At 39.9% G+C, this 23,982-nt stretch overlaps 1 protein-coding gene and 1 long non-coding RNA gene across 3 annotated transcripts in view; both read left to right on the forward strand.

Annotated features, from left to right (window-relative positions):
- LOC149170037 (uncharacterized) overlaps window positions 1-23,982 on the forward strand; it is a 61,351-nt gene that overhangs the window by 20,726 nt on the left and 16,643 nt on the right. The window lies entirely within an intron of this gene.
- Window positions 7,053-9,189, forward strand: LOC149170038 (uncharacterized). The gene is made up of 2 exons (XM_089427215.1): window positions 7,053-8,479; window positions 8,611-9,189. Exons 1-2 carry the CDS (start codon window positions 8,352-8,354, stop codon window positions 9,098-9,100), a joined length of 618 nt encoding a protein of 205 aa, XP_089283341.1. The 5' UTR covers window positions 7,053-8,351; the 3' UTR covers window positions 9,101-9,189.

Raw genomic sequence — 23,982 nt, forward strand, 5'->3', positions numbered from 1 at the left:
CTGCCAAGAAGCCCCAAGTTCTCTCATCTTTGGAGCAGCAAAGAGATAGTTTGAGGGTAGACTTATTGCGCCCTAAGTTCAATGAGTTCAAAAAGGGATTCATTGGTGTGAGGGAAGCTTGAGAAGACCCTATGAACTATGATCTAAGGAGAAACTAGACATTGTTAGAAGGAAGCCTATGTTTAGTCATTCTAGGAGCAGCTAGAAGGTTGATAGAAGGTAGATTGGTCAGCTGAAGATACAAGCAATTATGAAGTTGCAGAAGTACTTGTGGGCAACATAAGAGGTGGCAAAGGACCTGCAAGGTGTTCAAGATATGTGCATTGAAATGGCTGGTGTGAATGTTCCTTAGCAAGTCAAGTGTGTCTTGTTCAAGGGAAGTTTTATTGTCATAAGTTGTTGACATCAAGCCCTATTTTTTCTTGTGTCAGGGTTAATTGTAAGGGCCATGATCCTTGGTATGAGAGCCCTATGTTTGTTGTATTAAAGTTGTAATATAAAAAGTTTTGGGTTGAAAAATTCTTGTGTACTACATTGATTCACTATTGTACATTTTCCGTTATGCAAAGTGTTGATGTTGTGGCATTTTTTGTTGTGTTTGTGATCGTGTCATAGACATAAACAAGATTCTAAATTGCCAAAGAAAAATCAACAAAAAATACAATGTAGGCTATTTCAAGCCATATGCACAATAATCTAGGGGGCATAGTGTAATGTCCCTTGGGGGAAAAGTTATCCTTAGGGTTGAAAAGAGCACATGACAAGATTTGTATTCTAACTATTATCATGGTAATCTCTTAACTTTCACAGACAAAGATAATATTGAATGCAATGAACGATGTAACCAATATTTAACTCCATCAACAACTCATACACATGAAGCTAATCCAACATTACATAAATGGGTTATAAACACATAGTCCTTCCAATATCACACTAAAGTTTAGTTTCACAACAATTGTTAGCAAACCCTACCATCCCATTACTATTGGTCTAACCTTACAACTAGCCTCAATAGTTAGCCAAACTTTGTTGGCTCTTGTTGTCACGTTACTGCTAGAGTCAATTCAACCAAACTTTGTCTTGCCACAGATAATACCATAGAGTTATTTGAGGCTACAAACAAACCTCAAGGACGTCCTACTACCACAAACCTGTCTTAGGAATGATTATGTTGTCACAAAGATAATCAGCTGTAAAAGAATTTCTCATGTAGGGTCCATGACCATCAACAGGGCCTTAGGGGGTATTCTGCCACCACAAATTTTACCTCAATGGTGTGCTGCTGCCAAAAGGATTCCTGTAGGAGTAGTTCGCAACCACAATAGGGTCTATTCAAACCTTCGTTGTCATAGAGGGATCCTTCAAGGGTGATTCGCTGTCACAATTAAGCCTTAAAAGCTTTTGTTGCCTCAGTTCCAAGCCAGGGAACTTTGTTGCCAATGATTTACCCAAAAATTAATGTGTTGTCACAAGAAACCACCCTCAAGATGGATCTTTGCCTCGGGTAGAGTAAAAAACCCTCGTTACCTTAGATTTGATCTTAGGAACCCTTCGTTGCTTCAGTCCTAGCCTCAAAAACCTTTGATGCTTCAGTGCTAGCCTTAGAACCCTTTGTTGTCTTAGACCATGCCCTAGAATACTTGCTTTCACAGGCTTTCTAACTCAGAATCCTTGTTGTCACAAGATAGATGAATGTTGCCCCAAAACTTATTCTAAATAGAGCAAAGAGAAAGGATTGGCTAGGGTGGAATCTTTCACCACTGAAATCAATAACATAAAAAGGGTCTTAAAATCCTCCAAGAGCCTCAACTCAAAAATCAGAAAGATATAAATGATTCTCCTCTCTCCTTTCTAGAGATTCCCTTTGGGGTCATCCCTCCTAAATTTGAATTTAAGTGGCTAACAATTTTCCCATCATTTGCCCCAATTTTGGCCTTTATTGCAAATTTTCCTCCATTTACTCCAAATTATCTAATGTTACCCCAATAACATTAAATAATGGGTTCCCCCCTTTACAATTGATCATAGCCTATGGGGTTAGATAGGCTAATTTGTCCTTCCTTGGGTGATTAATTACAAGAGGACATTACGCACAAGCCCTCAAAGTTGAAACAAATTATCCAAAAAAGGTCTTCCACTCGTAGCATCCAACTCCCTTGCTTTGCCAAAAATGTGAATAAAATTGCAATTTTCCTTTAATAGATGTGAGAGCTTAAAGTGGGTGCTTATGTCTTCAAAATGATAATGTCACCCCACATGGAGCAAGAAAACTCAACGATGACAATTCCCTTCTTGCAAATGAAGTGAAACATCTCAATAGGGGTCGACCTTGATCTTTAGAATATGTTATCTTCATGCTTTCCAACAACCCTACATCTTGCAACCTCTAACTCATGATAACTTTCACGTTGTTGTTGTCTTGTTGCTTTCATTTTTGACATCTCCTAACTCACTTTAGATGATATTATAGTGGTTTTATAAGGCTTTATCTAATCAAACTCTCTTTTAAACTATATGAGAATTCACTGGAAGCAAAAGGGATGAAACCCTAATCTAAGACTTCAAGATGCTCGAAGATGATCATAAGATACCTTGAGACTCCAAGTGAGATTGAAACCAAGTACAAATGAATAGGTAAGAGAGAGCAGTATCCAAACTCTCCTTTAAATTATATGAGAATTCATTGGAAGCAAAAGGGATTAAACCCTAATCTTAGACTTCAAGATGCTCTAATAAGATCATAAGATACTTGCGACTCCAAGTGAGAGTGAAACCAAGTACAAATGAATAGGTAAGAGAGAGTAATCTCCAACAAAGATGTCAGGTTTCCTTGTGAACCCTAGCTAACCACCCCAAGAAGGCAAGTACAAAGAGAAGAGTATAATGATGATGGTGATCAAAGGACTCTCTCCTTTATATATATATATAGGAGTGAGGGAGGCCAACAATAATATCTGGGCCCAAGCCCTTATAAACAACCTACATTAAATGCTTTGTAGGACAACTCAATTAAAGTGCCTACTCTAAGAGTACATATGTGATGCTCCAAGGTGATGTGCACAATAAAGGCCCAAAGACAACGTATCTACAAATGGTGTGGTGTGTCTACATGTCTCCATCACAAGCTGACACAGATTCCATTGCTCCTCATAAGCCAAGTACTTGTTTGGGTTCACTCCTTGTAGGACCATTATCATAACTTATTAATCATTGAGCCAACTCCAAGCCTCCATCCAAGAATTGCATTTACTGTAATATCCCAAACGGGAAAATTTGGCAGATCCTCAGAATTTAACTCAACAAAAATTACTTCATAAAAATTTCATTCATTTAACAAAAGATTTCCATGTAAAATATAACAAATAGAATGCTGCAATTTAAGAATACGATGAGTAGAAATAATCTCAACTTTATTATAATAGATAAACTGGGGTTTACATGTTGATACAACCAATATAGCTGAGATGAAAACTGGCCTCAAGAATCTGCTCCAATGCTGCACTGGCCCTCCAAAACTGAACTGAAATGCAACTGCTAGGCTGTCTTGTGAATTTTGGATGAATTCACCAAGGGAAGAGGTGGGTACTCGCCCACTTTCACTTAATCACCTGAGGGTTTCTATCCTGGGGCTACTGCTGAAGTTGGGAACTCCGGTTTCTCCAAACCCCTCCACAAGAAAGAAGCTCGAATCCAAGATATCCCCAAATGATCTCCTCCTCCTTTTGATTGTTCTCCAATCTTCTAGAAGAGCCTTATAGAATTTAACTCACAAAAATTACTTTATAAAAATTTCATTCATTTAACAAAAGATTGCCATGTAAAATATAACAAATAGAATGTTGCAATTTAAGAATATGATGAGCAGAAATAATCTCAGCTTTATTATAATAAATAAACCGAGGTTTACATGTTGATACAACCAATATAGCTGAGATGAAAACTGGCCTCAAGAATCTGTTCCATTGCTGCACTGGCCCTCCAAAAGTAAATTGAAATGTAACTACTAGGCTCTCTTGTGAATTTTAGATGAATTCACCAAGGGGAGAGGTGGGTACTCGCCCACTCTCACTGAGGTGGGTACTTGCCCACTCATACTGAATCACCTGAGGGTTTCCATCTTGGGGCTATTGCTAAAGCTATGAACTTCGATTTCTCCAAACCTCTCCACAAGAAAGTAAAGCTCAAATCCAAGATACCCCCAAATGATCTCCTCCTCTCCTTCTCTTGATAGATCTCTAATCTTTTAGAAGTGTCTTATTTTATTATTTTATTTATTTTCTAGAAGCTCCCTCGAGACTCCATCATAGTGATTTTTTAATTTTAATTTACTTAAGTCACTTTTAACCTTTTTTATTTTTAATTAATTGACTGACTAATTAGAGTCACTTTCAATTCGGGTTGTTTTTGTCAGTTGTTTTAAGGTTTATGAGAAAAACCATGGGCAACACATGGTTTTCTCTTGTTTCACTTCCCAATGGTTAGTTTCTTGCGGTGGAAACTAGTTTGGCTTTATTTACCATGGCTGTTGATAGATTTTCACAAGCCAACTTCAATCTGAGTGTACTCGCTTTATTGTGCTCAGTGTTGCCACTGCCTGTTGTATTCTCTTCAATTTCTAGATGTTGCTTGTCCCCGCCGCCTGGAGCGTGAAGGGAATAGTGGTCGTGGTTTGTGGCTTGTGGGTGCTCATTGCTACTCATATAACTTTATTGATTGATTTTGATTTTTTATTATTTTATGTCATATATATATATGTTGAAAAATATGTATAGTTGAACTTAATGTCGAACCTCATAGGAACCTCATCAGAAAATTCGAATTCGAACCCGAACCGTGTGACATAGACTAGAAGCATGAAGCAAGTAGTAGAAAAAGGGGAGAAATCGGAACAAGGAGGACAAGAAGTAGAAGAACACAATGAGAGGAGAGAAAGGGAGAAGGAACCGAGAGGTGAACAGAGGAGAAGGCAAGACAAGGAGAGGACAATCAAGGGCAAGAAGGTCTCTTGGTAGCCACTCGAAGGGTGTGTTGTGCAAGGAGGGCGCCCCACCTGAACATCGTGGGGTCTGCATCACGACGATAGTAAATCGAATTTCGGTGTCAGAAATAAGCCTCCATCATGCTGCTGAACTGTACATTTGGTATTTACTGCATTAAACTGTCACTTCTCTGCATCCAATCAACAACTGGGTTGTAGGGCATAGCACAATGGCGAAATCATTACCATGAATCTATTCATAGCACTACAATTTCCCAAAAACCTTATAGTCGTATAATTGCTGGGTTAGTTTTACCGTCCAAGAGTTAGGAACCTGGCTTAGCCACATTCCAACAATCAAAGGCAAGAAGGTCTCTTGGTAGCCACTCGAAGCGTGTGTTTCTGCAAGGAGGGCGTCACACCTGAACATTGTGGGGTCTGCATCACGAGGATAGTAAATAGAATTTCAGTGTCAGTAGTAAGCCTCCACATCGTGCTGTTGAACTGTACATTTGACATTTACTGCATTAAACTGTCACTTCTCTGCATCCAATTAACAACTGGGTTCGAGGGTATAGCACAATGGCAAAGTCATTACCATGACTCTATTCTTAGCACTACAATTTCCCAAAAATCTTATAGTCGTATAATTGCTGGGTTAGTCTTACTGTCTAAGAGTTAGGAACCTTGCAGACATGCCTGTGGCTTAGCCACCTTCCAACATGTGCAGTATGGAGACCTGGAACGTTTTCATGCTGAACACTATACAATAAACTTAAACCTAGTCTCTTAGTGAAGAACAAGCAACTGTCTAGCCTCTAGGAGGGTTTTTGGGTTGGCTCTTGGGTGGAAGAAGACCTCCCCTGGAATGCAAACTCACTGTAGTTTTGAATTGACCAGTGTTGTTAAAATCGCGATTTTTTCGCCCAGCCGATTTTATCGCGATTTTTACACCAAAAAATCGGCAATTTTTTTTATACACGTTTTTTTTTGAAAAAATCGCGAGTTTTTTTAGCGAAAAAATCGCAGAGGGCGCGGGCAGCGGGCTTTTAATAGGCAAAACACAATTTTTTTTATGTCATTTTGCTGTCTGCGCGCGGAGGAGGAGGAGAAGAGGTGAGGGAGAGGAGTTGAAGGGTTTCCGGCGGATTTGGGAGCGAATCCAAGCGTTTTTAGGAGGAATCCAAGCCAAGATCACCAATTTGTCCGTAAAAAAGGTATGTAGATTAATTTTTTTTTGTTTTGCTTCTATAAAAACTTTGTTTTTCATTGTTTTTAAAGAATTTTTTGAAATTTTTCATTGATTTGGGATGGGTTATTTGTTATGACTATGAGAACCAATTTTTTATTTTTATTTTCTCATTTTTTTTAAACATTGTTTATTTTTTTTGAATTTTCATTGTTTTTTGGCATTTGGTTGGGTAACTTGGGTTTAGAAATTGGGATTTTGGAAATAATTAACTTGTAATTTTGAAAATGCTAAATTGTAATTTGTATTTTGTAATCCTAAATTCCTATTTCCTAATCCTTATTTTTCCATAGGTTTGCAAATTCAAAAACAAACATGCCAAGGAAATTGGATCCTTTCTGGGAATATGGTGACCCTAAAACTCCGAATGATAGACAAAACTTGTATTGCAAGTTGTGTGGAAAGGAAATATTCGGGGGGGTGTACAGGTTGAAGTTCCACCTTGCACAAATCCCTGGACATGATGTGGGGCCCTGTCTAAATACAAATGCTGAAATTATCCAAAAAGCCATGAGAGCATTGGGAGAATTAGAGCACACTAGAGAGGCCAAAGAAGAACTCAAAAGGCAACTAAAAAGGTCAGCTGAAGGAAGTGGGCCAAGTGGCACTGGTTCTACTGCAGCGTCAGTCAATCCGGTAGCTGCATCATCATATTTTGTTCCTCGAACCACACCTGGTTCACAACCAACTATTGGTTCAATGCTAAAAAGAACTGAAAAAGAACAAGCTGACAAGTTGATGACAAAATTTCTCCTCTGGAGTGATATTCCTTTCAGCATTGTAAGGAATAATCCATTTTTTCAACCTACTGTTGATGCTATTGCCAGTGTTGGCCCGGGGTACAAAATCCCTTCTCTTTATGATTTCAGAGGCCGGCTTCTTCAAGATGAAAAGCGTGACTGCACCCAAAGATTGGAGGATTTTAGGGCATCATGGGCACAAACAGGATGCACTGTTATGTCAGATGGTTGGACTGACCAAAAGGGGAGAACCCTTATAAACTTCTTGGTTAGTTGTCCCAAGGGGACTATGTTTATCAAATCTGTTGATGCAACTGATCAAATCAAAGATGCAAAAACTTTATGTGATTTGCTGGATGTGTTTATTTTGGAGGTGGGTGCAGAAAATGTTGTCCAAGTCATAACGGACAATGCTGCAAATTATGTTGCTGCTGGTAGAATGCTTATGGACAGGCATCCTGCTTTATTTTGGACACCTTGTGCTGCCCATTGTATTGATTTGATGTTAGAGGACATAGGGAAAATTCCCTTTGTCAAAGAGGTTGTTGACTCATCAAAAAGCATCACAAAATTTATTTACAACCACACATCTGTGCTTAGCTTGATGAGAAAATGCACCAACAACAAAGAGTTGGTGCGCCCCACCATTACACGGTTTGCGACGAGTTTCATATCTCTTCAATCCCTCTTGAATTCTATGTGGGATTTGAAGAGAATGTTTCTTTCAGAGGAGTGGCGTGCTTCGTCAATGAGCCGCAAACCAGAAGGAGAGGCCGTCTGCAGAGTAGTTTCATACCAGGAGGACTTCTGGGCGGGAGTGCAGGAGGTGTGCGCTGTTACAGAACCTTTGGTAAAGGTTCTTCGGTTGGTTGATGGTGAGAAGCCCGCAATGGGCTATTTGTATGAAGCCATGGATAGGGCCAAAGAAGCCATTCGGTCCTACTATGATGACAAGGGAGATGATGGGTTCCAGAGACAACTCCTTCTATGGAACGTCATTGATGAGCGATGGAACAACACACTCCATCGTCCCATTCATGCTGCTGGGCTTTTCCTGAACCCTGCATTTTCTTATGCATGTGGGTTTAATTTTGATGTTGAGGTCGTGGAAGGATTATTAACCTGTGTCCAGAAGATGGTGAGATCTTCAGAAGAACGTATGGAGATCTCTAGACAAATTGAGCAATATAAGTTGTCAGGTGGCTTATTTGGCTTTGAGATGGCTGTCATTGATAGGACGGTTAAAATGCCAGGTATTTTTTAGTTTGTAGTATGTACTTTGTAACTTTGTTTCAAATTTCATTGTTTCTTCAAATTCCATTTTTTTCTTATGTTTATTTAAAATTTTATTTGTAATTTTGTTGTAGACGCATGGTGGAAGATGTATGGTGGCAGAGTACCCCTTTTGCAAAATCTTGCCATACGCATCCTCAGCCAAACATGCAGCTCCTCGGGATGTGAGCGCAATTGGAGTGTATTTGAAAAAATACACAACAAGAAGCGCAATAGGTTAACACTTAAACATTTAAAATATTGCAAATTTTCAAATAAATTTTTGAATTCATTAAAGTTTTAAACAATATTTTTTTTATAATATTAATTATTAATTATTAATTTATTATTTCATGAACTTTGTACAGGTTGGAGTCCCATAGACTTAATGACATGGTCTATGTCTACTACAATCTTCGATTGTGGGTGAAACAACTAGAGAAGACACCTGATACGGAAGCCATCTCATTGGATGGGATTGACACCACTGCTGAATGGAGGGTTGAGACCGAGAGGCCTCTCATGGATCCCACTGAGGATTGGTTAGTGCAGGATGAGGGGGAGGAGGAGGAGGAGGAGGAGCAGGAGCAGGAGCAGGAGCAGGAGGAGGAGGAGTTGGAGGAGCAGGAGGAGGAGGTGACACCGCCTACCCGGGCTACCCGGGCTACCACTACCACCAGTAGAGGACGTGGTCTCCGTCCACCTCAGCCTCCTGTAGCTGCTACTACTAGTTCTTCAGCTTCTAGAGCACGTCAGACTCCACTGCCATTTCCACCAGCACAGGCACCAGCTTCTACATCTAGAGGGAAAGAGAAAGCTGTGCCATATTCTCGCAAGAGGGGCAGAGGAAATCAATAGGATTAGACTTTCATTTTATTGTATATGACATTATGACATGATGAGATACATTATCATATTTTTTGTTGATATTTTGAGGCTGAGTTGGACTTGGGACTTACTATTCAGGACATGATTCAATGTTATGTGTGATTTTAGCGCTAGAAATGATATTAAACATCTTATATATTAGTTTTTTTATCATATTTATGTGTCAATGTATTTATTTTATGTTGTAGATGGTTTAGATATTAAAAAAATTGAAAAAAAATGAAAAAAAATGAATATTTTTGTGCCAAACGATTTTTTCCCGCTTTTTTCCGATTTTTTCCCGATTTTAACGATTTTTTCCGCTTTTTTCCCGGCGCCGATTAAATCCCGATCGCGCTTTTAACAACATTGGAATTGACTAAGAACACAGTTGTAGAAGCTATTAGTTCACTACACCTCAAATTACCGCAGAAGGGCGCTAGGCACACAAGGATACATGGCTTCAGAAAACCTTGCTGATGGATTGATGTCCTTGAAGTTTGATGTGTTTGATGTGCTGCCCGAACGATTTCTGGCAAAGAAGCCATAATTCGAGAAAGGGGATTGCCATTTCTGTACATTCTTCTGAGTGGCTCTGAAAGTAATCAAGTCATCTACCAAACAAATCAAGCTTGACCTGAGCTGAGGTCAGATGCCATTTGATTCTTAGGTCATGTCCTTACTTGTTCACCATGCCATTCTTGTTGAGGAAACGGAAGTGGAATTACCATATTTGCAGCTAGAAGGATTTCACTCATCTCAAGCTTTATAGTGTATTATCAGGCCTTTTGTCCTTTCTATAGGGAATCCAATGTGAGATTGAAATTAAGTATTTACCTAATTGTGGCTAGCATCATTTGCAATTCCTGTACATTCCTTGCGTTCACATTGGCCACATTGGCAATATGCTGAACTCTATTATTTTTGGGTGGTAATTATACCCATTCGTATTTGAATTGAATTATTCATATAGTTTAATAGCAGGTTGCATTAGAGTTTCTTCTGACTCGTCCTGCCCCTTACCACTTAAATTGCCTGTTGGTGGAGGATGAGCTCCTTAGAAATCCAGAATATGCCTGTAAGCTGTATACCCTTAATCCAGAAGGGTGGAGGTGGGGAAAAACCTCTGGAATCCCAAATGCATCTGGAGGTCTGGTCAGTGGGACAGGTTCCTCATGCTAGGGGGTGACAACTGCATTACTGGCAGTTGTCAGCGGATGGGAGGAGAGTTGTGAGCCTGGTCCCATTGCCCTTCCCAGATCACACGCTGTTGAGTAACCTGAGGTCTTGGCTCGCTTAAAAAACTTCAGGATTACATGCTTAGGCATGGTTAAAGGAGTGGATTCAAGACTGACAACACATAGTTTCCCTGGATATTAGCCCGAGGTACTAGAGTCTCAAGGTCTGTATAGTGCCTAGACATATAGGATTAGCTACGTGCCCTGTTTCTTGCAGTGGTTTAACTATCAGGCATTTTAGTGGCTAGTCTGTGCATCATTTTGTAATCCCCGGGAGTCATAACAAGGGATTTACTCTCCTGTTGTGAGCTGCTTAACACCACCATATTAAACAGTATCTAGTAATCTTCTCAACGGTTTGGTTGTATGCCACCCCATTGTATGGATAAGTACTGACAGGACAGAACCTTTGTAGGCAACCTTAGTATGCAGCCTACTGTCTAAAATGGGACCTATCATCCAACAATACAATACCCTTGCATGACACAACATCACAGTAAATAAATTGATTGCTTTCAGCGTGGATGGTACATGTGAGGTCATTGATTCACTGCCCTGTTTTACCACAGAAGCATAAGGTAGCATTACAATATGCAGTCAGCAACGTCATAAGCTATTATTAGACTCATCGGAAGCTAATTCATGTGATGCTACTGGTGATTCTCACTAGGCATCATTGGTTACCCCATGAATTGCAAGTACAGGCTGCATGGATAGTGGTACTCTTATAGGTATTGAAATAAGGCTAAGCACCAGTATGCCACTTAACATCAGTGTGTTATGTCCAGCATTATTGGTAAAAGGCATTTGAGTTCTTAATTCAAGCCTAATGAAACAATAATGTGGCTTACGATTGACCTCAGTATCTCATGCACAAAGATCACAAGACTACTATTTTTTCTGCACTTGTCCCTAAGTGTTTCATAATTTAACACGCCTTATCAGTGGTTGCGTAGCTAGTATGAATAGACTAAATCTAGCATGGATACTGCTAGTCAAACAACCATATTTGGTGCATGTACTAGATAATTTACAGTGAGGTAAATATAGCCATAAGACCCCTGATATAATAAAAGCTTTTTCTATCAATGTGCTCACAAAATGTTTTCTGTGTCGGAATTTTTTTTTTAAAGGGACTCGTTATGTATATCTCGAATATAATACAATAGGATCTTCATGTCAATTGAGATCAGACCTTTAGATCAAGTAACCATTGAATGTGAGGAAGTCAATCCAATTATTATGATGAAAACCAGCTGACAAAATTTTCAAGATAATAAACTAAAATGAATATTATTAGTGTTTTGTTTCTTCAGATTGGATTGATTCACTTAGATGGCAGACTTATTGTAATGAAATCAAATCGACCACATTTGCAAAATCAGAAAAATAAATCATTTCCTTCTCTCTTAAATGGCAGATTGTAAACCAATTAGGCAGTATTCATTGTTATTGAATGGATGGGAAATAATTGCCTAGATATAATACAATAGGATCTTCATGTCAATTGAGGTCAGACCTTTCGATCAAGTAACCATTGAATGTGAGGAAGTCAATCCAATTATTATGATGAAAACCAGCTGACAAAATTTGCAAGATAATAAACTAAAATGGATATCATTAGTGTTTTGTTTCTTCAGATTGCATTGATTCACTTAGATGGCAGACTTATTGTAATGAAATCAAATCGACCACATTTGCAAAATCAGAAAAATAAATCATTTCCTTCTCTCTTAAATGGCAGATTATAAACCAATTAGGCAGTATTCATTGTTATTGAATGGATGGGAAATAATTACATCTAGGCATTAATCTCAATCCATTTAAAATTTCTTCCCTTGATAGTGTACTGTCTGTAATCTCTTATTCTGGTTGATGAGTGGTAACAAGCTCAAGGCCGATATATCACAAAATTATTACCTCGTTACATCAACCATTTGCTTGTGTGTGCTCAAAATCTTTGCCAGCGATGTCCTTTTTTTTTTACCCATTTAACGTCAGTGTATATTTGCTAGAATATACACATCAAGATGGTGTTAAGATAGTGTTGTGTGTTAAATGCATTACTCATCACAACATGGTGTCAAGATATATAATTAAGTGCTGTGTGTTGAATGTATTATTCATTTAAAATAAAATAAAATAAAATAAAATTAGGGGTTGTTACAGATTCCATGGAAAGCACATTATAGTGATGAGTTGTTCTAAGATGAGTATGAGGTCTGGAAATACAACCCTATAAAGAGACCAGCAAAAGTCTGCCAAAGTCGGAAGTTTGATGCTTGGATGTAAGATATATTCTATCAATTTTCTTACAATCTCATTTGGGATCAATGGTTTTCTTTGGCAACATTCTTATAGACCTCAGCTAGAAGAAATGACTACTTAAATGCTTGGTTGAAAAGTCTTGTATCAAAGTTGTGATCCACTCCTTAGTCAGATCACAGGAATGTATCAAAGGATAATTATGATGACTATTGAAGGAGCCACGTCACCTACAATTTCAGTGATGAAACTCACAATATGATCTTCAATCATACAAAAATATTGATACACCTTCTGATCTAGGAAATTCATCTTGATATTTCAAATGACAACATCATAATTTGGGTTATGGCTCAAAGCAAGATAAGGTCAATGCTGAAAGTTGAAGTGTGAGATAACAAACCTGTGTTTTTCCTTGAAAATATTGCATTGTGTTCAGAAGCAGGATGTTGAAAAGCTCAATGCTGAAAGTTGAAGTGTGAGATAACAAACCTGTGTTTTTCCTTGAAAATATTGCATTGTGTTCAGAAGCAGGATGTTGAAAAGCTCATGAAAGTATCGACGCCATTTGTTGTCATGAATATTACCTTGCCATTTGTTGTCATGAATATTACCTTGCTAAGTAAAGGACCTGGAAGATGCAGTGCATTTGGCTATTGCTGGTCCCAAGGACATTTGAAGGATGGGACCTATTTTTGTTCAATCTTGGAAGTTAAGAATTTGAAATAAGGAAAAAGATCACCGCCAAAGCACATTGTGATGGAGCAAGTTCACCTTTTGACATAACAAACTTATAATGAAGAAAAAGGCCTCACTGCCAAAGCACATTGTGATGGAGTAAGTTCACCTTTTGACATCACAAACTTATAATGAAGAAAAAGGCCGAGTCCTCTTTTAAGTTTAGAGACAAAAGTACTCTCAAGAAAGATGAGTCATTTGCAAAACTGAATTATTACTAAAGGATGAGCTACTAGGATTGAAAAGGTAAAAATCAATGTTCAGCTGAAAATATAGAGTCGCAGGAATATCCTTACTAGTACTGCTAAAGCAGTAACCAAGTATGCTATGGGTTTATCATATTTATAATATCCTTACTAGAACTGCTGAAGCAGTAACCAAGTATGCTATGGGTTTATCATATTTATCTCTTGACGAAGACATCTCATTGGAAGATCCATGATCTTGACTCATTCACTTAGTTTCCCAACAGTCCTCCTTAACTTTAGGAGCTTGGCTGCTCAAGACTGCAGTGAATCAGCCACTTCACAAAACCTGCTCGGCTGCCCCTTGAAATCAACTTTGGTGGGCTGTTGAACTCCGAGCTGATGGTGGAGAAATCGAAGAAGGGGTCATTTAGTGTAGGAGACACCCTTCCTACAAATCCTCGGCCTTGTTCCTTCGTATTTGGCTGTCAACTTGCTCATAAGTGCTTGACCTTGGTCCAAAAGATGAAATATCCTTTGATTGTTTTCCGAGGCATTGGGACTCTATGATTTTTTGGACATTTGGTTATGAAAAGGAAAATTGGCACATTACAAAGTCTGATTGGACTTGCAAGGGGTGTAAAATGTAACTAGGATTTATCCTAGAAGTCTTGAATGTAAAAATCCTAGGGTTTGTAGATAAAACCCTAGATCTCGATTAACATTTTCGCTGAAAGAAGAAACCCTAGCCTATGCAAGGAAGGAATGGCAACATGCTGATGATGATGTTGATGATGAGGACAAGGATGATAAAATTGCAAGATGGATGCAAGAAGGCTATGATCAAGAGGGAGCTAACATTTCCTATGATCCTCAAAAGATAGATAACTTTTATCTCTCTTCCTTGATTATTGTCGTTAGCTAGCCTCTTGTCTTTGATTCTCTTTGCTGGGTTATAATCGTTCTTCCATGACCTCCTAGTGAGGATTGCAGGTACATAGTGAAGGTTGCCAAGACTCTAGCAGCAGATGGAAGAAGTGGAAGAACGAAGTAAAGCCTGTGACAAGAGGATATTCCCAGAATTGGTGATGTGTTGAAACTTGAGAGATACTATATTAGATGTGATCTGAGCTTAGAGGGAGGAGGTAGAGCGACAAATATGAAGTATACCTTGACTGTATCAAAGGGAAGTCAGTGGAGATTTCCAAATAGATCTACACGATCTAGCATGTAGCAGATGGCAATGTTACTACAAAATCTAGTAGGCTTTGGAGAGGGACACCCTACAAGACTAAAAGCTAGACTAGGTGCTAACAATGGGGTGGAGGCTTAATGTCACCTCTGCCAAAACCCCTGCTCTTTACGAACTTTCATTGATGGGAGGAGTCCCAGTACGAGGGAGATCACTTAAAATGGATATGATAGGTATAAGGTACAAGGTGATTAAGCTACGACTCATTCAAAAGAGAGACTCAATAATGTTTCAGAGCTTCAAGGAAGCAAAACACTCTCTAAGAAAAGCCTTAGAAATCAAGGTTCAATACCTAGGGTTTTGAGGTTTTTCAATGGTGATAGGTATTCACAAGGTCAAGAACAAAGAGAAAGGGTTCCTTGCAAAGATAATAAGTTATTCCAAGGCTTTGAAACCCTTAAGAAAGTCCTCAAGTTGAGGGAGAAGAAACTAGGGTTTCCTTCCTAGGGAAAATTTGAATGGATACCCCACCAAAATGATAGGTCATGTATCCAAGACCCACCTCTTGATGTTTAGGTTCTCAAACCACCAAAAGGCTTCCTCAAAATTTTGTTCCAAGCCCTAGTTTTTTTCTCTAGCCTCAAAAGGACCAAATTTAAGGAGATAAATTTATGGAGAAAATCAGGGAAAATTTTAGGGGCTAATATTCGTAGGTGGGCTAATAATACATGCTTTTTCCAAAAAAAGATTCATTAATTTCCATTTTTCTAAAAATAAGTTCACCTAAATTTTATAGTATAAAATTATTTTACCTTAAAAATCACTAATGTTATATATTGTCTAATATAAAATAATTATAAATATAAACATTTTTACAAAATTATCATCAAACATATTAAAATTTGGATATTAGAGACTAGTAAGATTCGCCAAGATTGCTAAACTTTAAGATAAACTTTCATCCTTAAAATTTTTCAAAGACTTGGACTAGTGCCTTGTCCTTTAGGCATATGGAGTCAAGGATGTGATAGATAAGCCAAATTTGTTGCTAAGGAGGCTGAAATTTCATGCCCTAGGTATCAAAATTCTAGCATTTACCCACTCAATAATAAATGGAGTTTGATGGAGAGTTATAAGAATTCCCCCACTAAGAACATTCATTACATGTTATACAATGAGTAGAATATGCAATTCTCAACTAGATAGTCTTTAAAATTTATTTTCAAGAAATTAGGGTGCAATCAAGCATAATCTAGAAGCAACAATTCCATACATTAGACAAATTCAAAATGATAATCTTCAACAATAGGCACTTACAAGATAACATGTAGTATATCCATCCATTCACCAAACAAATAGCTCCAAAGACAATTCAAAATAGCTTCCAAATATCAAAATGTATTCCAAGAACCTCTAATAGCCAAGAACGAACAATTGCGATTTCTCTTATAAGGTCCGAATTCTCTAAGTGGTGATGATGAGAGAGTGAAATGACCTCTCTCTTATCTATACATGTCTAATGATCTCTATTTTAGCCTAGGAGCCCCTCAAATTGTAAAATAATGGGCTTGATACTAGGTGAGGTTACAAGGCAACCTCATAGCCAATGCAAAACATGAAAATTAACCCACAAAAGCGTTGAGAAATCTATAGGGCAATGGATAAAATGATTTCTCTTTAGCTTGATAACCACTTGTGATATCTTTTTACTTTTTCTTACTTATTAGCTTCTTCTTGTATTATTATGTTATTCTTATCATCAAACAGCTACCAAAAACAAGAAGATCAATAGTACACAAGAACAAAGGATATAGGCTGCAAGCCAGGGCCAAAACCTCTCCACTTGAGAGGAAAACCCACAAATCTCTTCTCTTCTTATAGATTCTACAATTGACGAATTTCAAAAGCTCTAGACTAAGACCAATACCTCTCCTAGACCAAGTCCAACCTTCTTGATGATGTGTTTCCTTTATCTAAGTCAAACCCAGTGAAATCTCTTCCAGTAGCACAACATTGACCCAACAATAGATTTTTGGCCTCTATTGCAAGTCTGAAATTTTCAGCCCTCCCAGCAACATCTGCTTCCACACGTGTGAGACTATTTCGGGCTTCCAAGATTTCTTGAGACCTTCACTTGACTTTCTCCTTCTTCTAGTGCTTGAGGATGACCTAATGAGCCTTCCTTCGACCTTCTTTCTATACTTTCTCCAAGTTCGATCCTACAACAGCAAAACCCTAACTCATCACTAGAAACCCTAGTCTCCTTCCTTCGCACATGTGAAGAGAGAGAGAGAGAAATTACCCAAGCACTTGATCTTCATCCTTCTTCTTCCTTCGCTAGCCTCTTTCTTCTCCTTTGCTTGCTTGATGAGAGAATGAATTGTCTCTAGGAGGTCGAGTTCCCTCCTATATATAGGCTTCCAAGGTGGACGAAATACCTCAAATTAGGCAGACTTCTTAGCTGGCAGGCCGACTTGGTCTTGGAGGCTATTTTGACACTTCTAAATACAAAAATAATTCTTTTTACAAGTTACAATGCGCCTGATGGGGTCTTCAACATATAACAATGACTCTTTTGACTTCTAGACCTAGGAAAAACCCTGGAAGCACTCAATGGTTGCTTGACCTCAAAAATAAAATACCTTGAGCATGAAACCCATGCTTAAAAAATAACAATAATATTTTTTCTTTCGTTTTACAATATACAAGAATTAAAAGTACATTTCATATTTATGAAGATCGAACCTAGTTACACATTTTTCAACACTCCCTCTTAACTAGGGAGGTATTCATAAATGGTACATGGACATTCTCAATCTAAAGAGATCTCATAAGAAGAGTCGGATTGGTAACCCATCTGTTTAGCATCATATCATCTAGCATTGTCACAATACAAGGCTGATCTAGGTGGATATTGGTGGCTACCCGCCTATTCCACCTAGACCTCTAGTTGGTTTTCATCAGTTTCCTTGATTATAGCACAATTTACTATTTTTAGCATTTTTTCGGGTCCTGAACTTTCGGAGCTGTTTTGATCCTCTAAACGACATTTTTTTGAGGTCCATAGCAGACCTGTAGCCGTGGGCATTGGCCTGTCACAATCCTGTAGTACTTGAATAGATCTTTTTAACGAGGTATCATATGTGCCAAACATAGATCATATGACCAAGATACAACCTCGGGAAGTTGGGCATCTATGACCAAGTTACAACCTCGGGAAGTTGGCTGCCCAACTAACCCCAACGGGGCTGACAAAATCTTGGCATTCCATCTCCTAGGGTTAGGTTTTTGGTTGTTTAGGGTTTGCCCTTGTTGTTCAATAATAAAAAGCCCCTTGAACCTCATTGTAATATAGTTTAGAGGCATGTAGTTGCCACATCTCTTCTCAGAGATAAGCAACCATCGTCCGAGCTAGTTTATTTCCATTTTGCTTGTAAGCATCTTTAAGTTCTTTGATATTAATGAAATGAAGATTTATTTTTGTTGCATCTCTGTGTTTATGTTTATATCTATATTCTGATGCATTCCTGCATAAGTCCGGATCAATGGTATTAGAGTGGTTTGCTCCTTCTATGTTTTTCTTTGCATTTCCCTAATGAGGTCAAGGTATAAGGAGTTAGGACTCAAACTGGTTGAACCTTTGCAAGACCCACCTCACAAACCCTGACAACCTCACATGGCGGAAGAAAAGAAAGACGAGGGAGTAGGAGATCCTTTCAAAATATTGCTTGATGAAGCCCTCAAGCGACAAAGGAACACGATGATGGATAACTTTGCCTAGATCCTTTGACTACCCATAGGCGACACATCTTCATCCAACAGCCATGCTGGAGGTGCCACTCCCTTTAAGGTACAAGTCAACTTTAACATTCCCATATTTGAAGGCTAGATAGATGTAGATGTCGTAGATAGACGGTTAAATCTATTGGAAGGATATTTTAAGGTTCATGGCTTTTCCAATTGGGAAAAGATTACTTTTGCACTCCTCAAAACCGCCCCCCATGTTGAGGACCAGTGGGAAACCGACTGTGAACAGAAGGACGAGAGGGAATCCTCACTATTTTTCAGCCGCACCCACTTGGAATTCTTTCTGAGACACCATCAAGGAACAATATTACCCTATTGGGAGCTATGAAGATAAATACATAAAGTGGACCATGCTACAGCAGGCAAGGGACCAAGACGTGTCGGAGTTCACAAATATTTTTAATAGCCTTCGCACGAAGTTGGGTATCAAGGATTCTGAGTGACATTTGGTACTCAAGTACCGCGGTTGTCTACACAAGTACATCCAGAATGAGATGGAGTTCCTGGACATCTCGTTTGGCGTCGCCTATAGATACGCTGTCAAGATCAAGCATAAATTTAAACAGAAGAAGCGAGACTTTGGATCTGCGAACCCGAAGCAAGGGAAAGGCGCCCCCAAACAGTAGAACAAAGGACAAAGCCAAGGCGGGGTGACCCAGGACAACCTGCCAAAGCCGCAAGCAAAGAACAACACCACGAAGACATAGGACACATGGAAATGGTGTGAATTCCATAAGAGCTCCACTCACAACACAAGTAAATGTCGAGCCAAGCAGTCACTGGTGGCCGAGGTGAAGGCTTTCGAATCAGATTCATGTTCCGACTCTGAGTTAGAACCCGACAAGGGGAATGACAAAGGGAAGCAGATTATTGATGCAGAGCCTAGTGTCACCATTGCCACCACCAAGATCCAGAAGATTGAGCCCGAAGATCCAGAGGAGGGGGAACGACTCTTCCACTCACAGATGTGGGGGAAGGGTTCTTCGCTGCAGTTCATTGTCAACAACGAAAACCAAAAGAACCTCATTTTAGTAGAGGTCATGAAGCGGTTGGGCCTACCGACCACACCACACCTGCAGTTGTACACCATTGGGTGGCTTCACCAAGGACGAAATCTCCACGTCAGCCAACAGTGTTGCCTTTCCTACAACATCAAGCCCTTCACAAATGAGGTACTATGTGATGTTGCTCCTCTTGAAGTTTGTGATGTATTATTAGGCCAACCATACTTCTGGAAGCATCATGTTGTGTATGAGTCTAGGCCTCGCACTGTTATTATTTCTTTGGGCAATAAGTTATACAAGATACTAGAGGTAACATCGCCTACCACCATCTCTTTGATCTCTACGAAGCAATGTAGTAAGATCATTTCCCAGAATGGGTAATTTGTCTTCCTTATGATTTTCCCTCAGGGCAAGAAGACCACTGTGGCCACATCCACAGCCTCCAGACAGGGCTCCTCCACACAACAACAACAGATGGACAAGGTTGTAGAGGAGTACAAGGACATCTTCACCTCACCCACAGGGGTACCCTGCACTGTCAGGTCAAGAACTCCATCGATCTGACCCCAGGCACGTCGCTACCCAACGAACCTATCTATCGACACTCTATTTTGGAGAACGATGAAATTAACAGGTAGATTCAGGAGGTGTTGTAGAAAGGGCGCATGAGGCCAAGTTCACCACCCTGTGGGAACCCGATCATGTTTGTACAGAAGAAAGCTGACACCTGGAGACTTTGAATTGACTATCGAGCGCTGAATAAGATCACTGTCTAGAATAGGTATCCAATCCCATGAATTGATGACCTTCTAGACCAACTCAAGGGGCCAAACATTTCAGCGAGATTGATTTGAAGTTTGGTTATCACTAGGTGCCAATTGAACCCTCCGATGTGTGGAAGGCTGCCTTCAAATCCAAGGAGGGCCCTTTTGGGTTGACGAATGCCCCCGCAACCTTCATGAGGCTAATGACGACATTTTGCGACCCTTCACCAACTCATTTGTGGTAGTGTATTTGGACATTTCGGAGTAGAAAAAACAGTGGCAGCCTTCAAATCCAAGGAGGGCCCTTTTGGGTTGACGAATGCCCCCGCAACCTTCATGAGGCTAATGACGACATTTTGCGACCCTTCACCAACTCATTTGTGGTAGTGTATTTGGACATTTCAGAGTAGAAAAAACAGTGGCAGTGTTGCATAAGTATTTTTATTGGCCAAACCTTCGACAGGATGTTGGGAAGTACATCAGATCCTGCACTGCCTGTGCCATTGCCAAACCGTCAAGAAGCAAGGCCTATATACTCCTCTCCCTACTCCTAGTCGGCCTTGGGAATCCATCTCCATGGATTACATGTCGGGCCTTCCTTCTATTGAGTATGGAAATGACTGCGTTTTTGTGGTCATCGACATATTCCCTAAGATGGACATTTTGGCGGCTTACAAGAAGAGTATCACAATAGAAGCCATTGCCAAACTCTTCTTTGAACGAGTATGGGTACACTCTGGGATCCCATAGTCCATTATCTCAGATCAGGACAGCCTGTTCCTAAGTGCATTCTGGTCAAACCTCTGGTTGTTGTTGGATACCAAGCTCACTAAGTCCACGACTTTCCACCCCCAAACTGATGGCCAAAAAGAGGTCGCCAACAGAATGATCGTGCACATCCTGCGCATGTACAACTCGAAGCACCCACACACATGGGATGAGAGCCTTCCCTATGTCCAGCACAGCTACAATAGAGCTCTCCACAACTCAATTGACCACAACCCTTTTTAGGTGGGATTGGGATTCCAACCACTATGTCCCATTGATGTTGCCATACCATTTGCAGCTACTTAGGCAGATTCGGCTCATGTCTAGTTTGAAGTTGACAGGGCTAACAACTTCATTGAGCGCATTCAACACATCCGCCAGTAGGTCCATGACATATTGGACATAGCAAATGCTAAGTATAAACAACGTCATGATCAACATCGAGTACCACACAAGTTCCAAGTGGGCGACAAAGTTTGGTTACATTTGCAGAATGAGCACCTCGTTGGGCCCCACCACAAGATTCGCCTGCTCCGATATGGGACTTACACCATCACTAAGGCTGTAGGGGATAATGCTTTCTAGCTCAACATTCCAACGTTCCTTGGCTTGCACCCAATATTCAATGTGGACCCATTACGACCATACTTTCCCCCATTGTTGGACACATCAGACATTGCTGAGGAGCAAACACCAACAGAGATCAACCCAAGCTGCATTGAACAGGCCACAACTGATAGGATCATGGACACGCAAATCAAGAAAACTCACCAGCAAAGGATCCAGCTATATCGAGTTGTAAAGCAGGCCAACTCCTTCACCAGGGCAAGTGGCTCATCAGGGACCAGGTTCAATAGAAATTTCCTCACCTCATGGAGGCTCTGCATGCAATGGGGACCATTGCTTCGTAAGGGGGGAGGACTAATCCAGGCGGATATTGGTGGCCACCCACCTATTCCACCTAGACCTCAAGTCAGTTTCATCAGTTTCCTTGATTATAACACAATTAACTATTTTTAGCAGTTTTTCGGGTCCTGAACTTCCAGAGTTGTTTTGACCCCTTAAACGACGTTTTTTTGAGGTCCGCAATAGGCCTCTAGTTGTAGGAAGGGCCCACCGCAAATCTTGTAGCACTCGGATAGATCTTTCTAACGAGGTATTATACACGCCAAACAGAGTTCATATGACCAAGTTACAGCCCTGAGAAGTTGGTTCCCCAACTAACCCCAACGGGGCCCATAAACTCTTGGCATTCCATCTCCAAGGGTTATGTTTGGTTGTTTAGGGTTTCCCATTGTTATTCAATAATAAAAAGGCTCTTGAGCTGGGGCCCATAAACTCTTGGCATTCCATCTCCAAGGGTTATGTTTGGTTGTTTAGGGCTTCCCATTGTTATTCAATAATAAAAAGGCTCTTGAGCTTCATTGTAATACAGTTTAGAGGCATGTAGCTGCCACATCTCTTCCTAGAGATAAGCTATCATCACCCTAGCTAATTTATTTCCATTATGCTTGTAAGCATTTTTTAGTTCTTTGATATTAATGAAATGAAGATTTATTTCTGCTGCATCTCTGTGTTTATGTTTATATCTGTATTTTGTTGCGTCCTGCACAAGTCCAAATCAAAGGCCTTGACCAACAACTCTATCTCTCCACAAGATCAGAGCACAATGCTGGTGAGACCAATGACTTATAGACACTATCATCATTGTCTCAAGGCACATACCCCACCCAGGTGTTCATAGGGTATGTTCTTCCAGGACTATTCTTATCTTGGATTTCTAGTCCTCAAAGAATATCGGTCCTCTACGACTACTCTTATCTTGGATGCCCTACCTCATCCTCAATGAGTATCAGATGCTAGATGCTTACCCAATCCTCCATTCTTTCTTCCCAAAGTGAAGACAAGAATGATGTGTCTATCTTTCCCTCTCAACCAGGGAGGATATGTCAACCAGTCCAAGATTGTCTCTCAAATATGCAAGCTTCTTGTTAGGAAGAAATTTTGTCAAGATGTCAGCTACCTGGTCGTCAGTGGAGATATACTGTAGCTGCAACACTCCATCCTACACCAACTTTTGAATGTAGTGATACTTGTTATTTATGTGCTTTGTCTTTCCATTAAACACTGGGTTTTCAAACAACCTTATACAACTGGTGTTGTCACAATGTATCACTGTAGGGCCCATTGGTCCTTCAAACAAATTGGACAACAACTTCTTCAACCAGACAACTTCTCTGCTTACTTCACAGGCTGCAATATATTCAGCCTCAGCACTACTCAAAGCAACTGATTCTTGCTTTTTGCTCATGCAAGAGACCATGAAGGATCCCAAACTAAAACATCCTCCAGTAGTGCTTCTTCCATCTTGCTCACTCTCTTCCCAGTCAGAATTTGTATATCCAATCAAGTGGACATCATTCCTCTTGTCATTATTCAGGCAGTAGTGGATTATTCCTTGCAGATATCTCAGTATATGATTGGTTGCTATCCAATGATCATGCTTGGACTCTACCTGGAACTGAATGAGAACATTCACTGCAAAACATATGTCTGGTCGAGTATTCCACAGGTACATTAGTGATCCAATCAATTGTCTATACTTGGTCGGATCCACAGGGCTTGACTCAAAAATTCTTGGCCTCTTCAAGTTTGTGATCATGGGAGTAGTCATAGGTTTGCAATCCATCATGTCAAACCTCTTCAACATCTTGATCACATACTTTCCTTGACCTAGATAAATCTCATCAGGTCCCTGCCAAACTTCGAGTCCCAAATAATAGTGCATCAACCCTAGATCCTTCATGTCGAATTCTGCTGCTAGTTGCTTCTTGCACTCTTGGATACGACCTTCCACACCTGTCATGAGAAGATCATCCACATATAGAACAATGATTACAGGCTCATCCTTC

Source organism: Pinus tabuliformis, chromosome 4_2 (assembly GCF_031772625.1).
Source record: "Pinus tabuliformis cultivar Carrire ecotype Pingquan chromosome 4_2, CPIR1, whole genome shotgun sequence".
Classification (NCBI taxonomy): Eukaryota; Viridiplantae; Streptophyta; class Pinopsida; order Pinales; family Pinaceae; genus Pinus; species Pinus tabuliformis.

Excerpts from the sequence above, each read along its gene's own strand:
- LOC149170038 (XM_089427215.1), top strand. The coding sequence starts at position 8,352 with ATGTATGGTGGCAGAGTACCCCTTTTGCAAAATCTTGCCATACGCATC. Across the intron at positions 8,480-8,610 it reads CACAACAAGAAGCGCAATAG|GTTGGAGTCCCATAGACTTA; the intron begins GTTAACACTTAA and ends AACTTTGTACAG.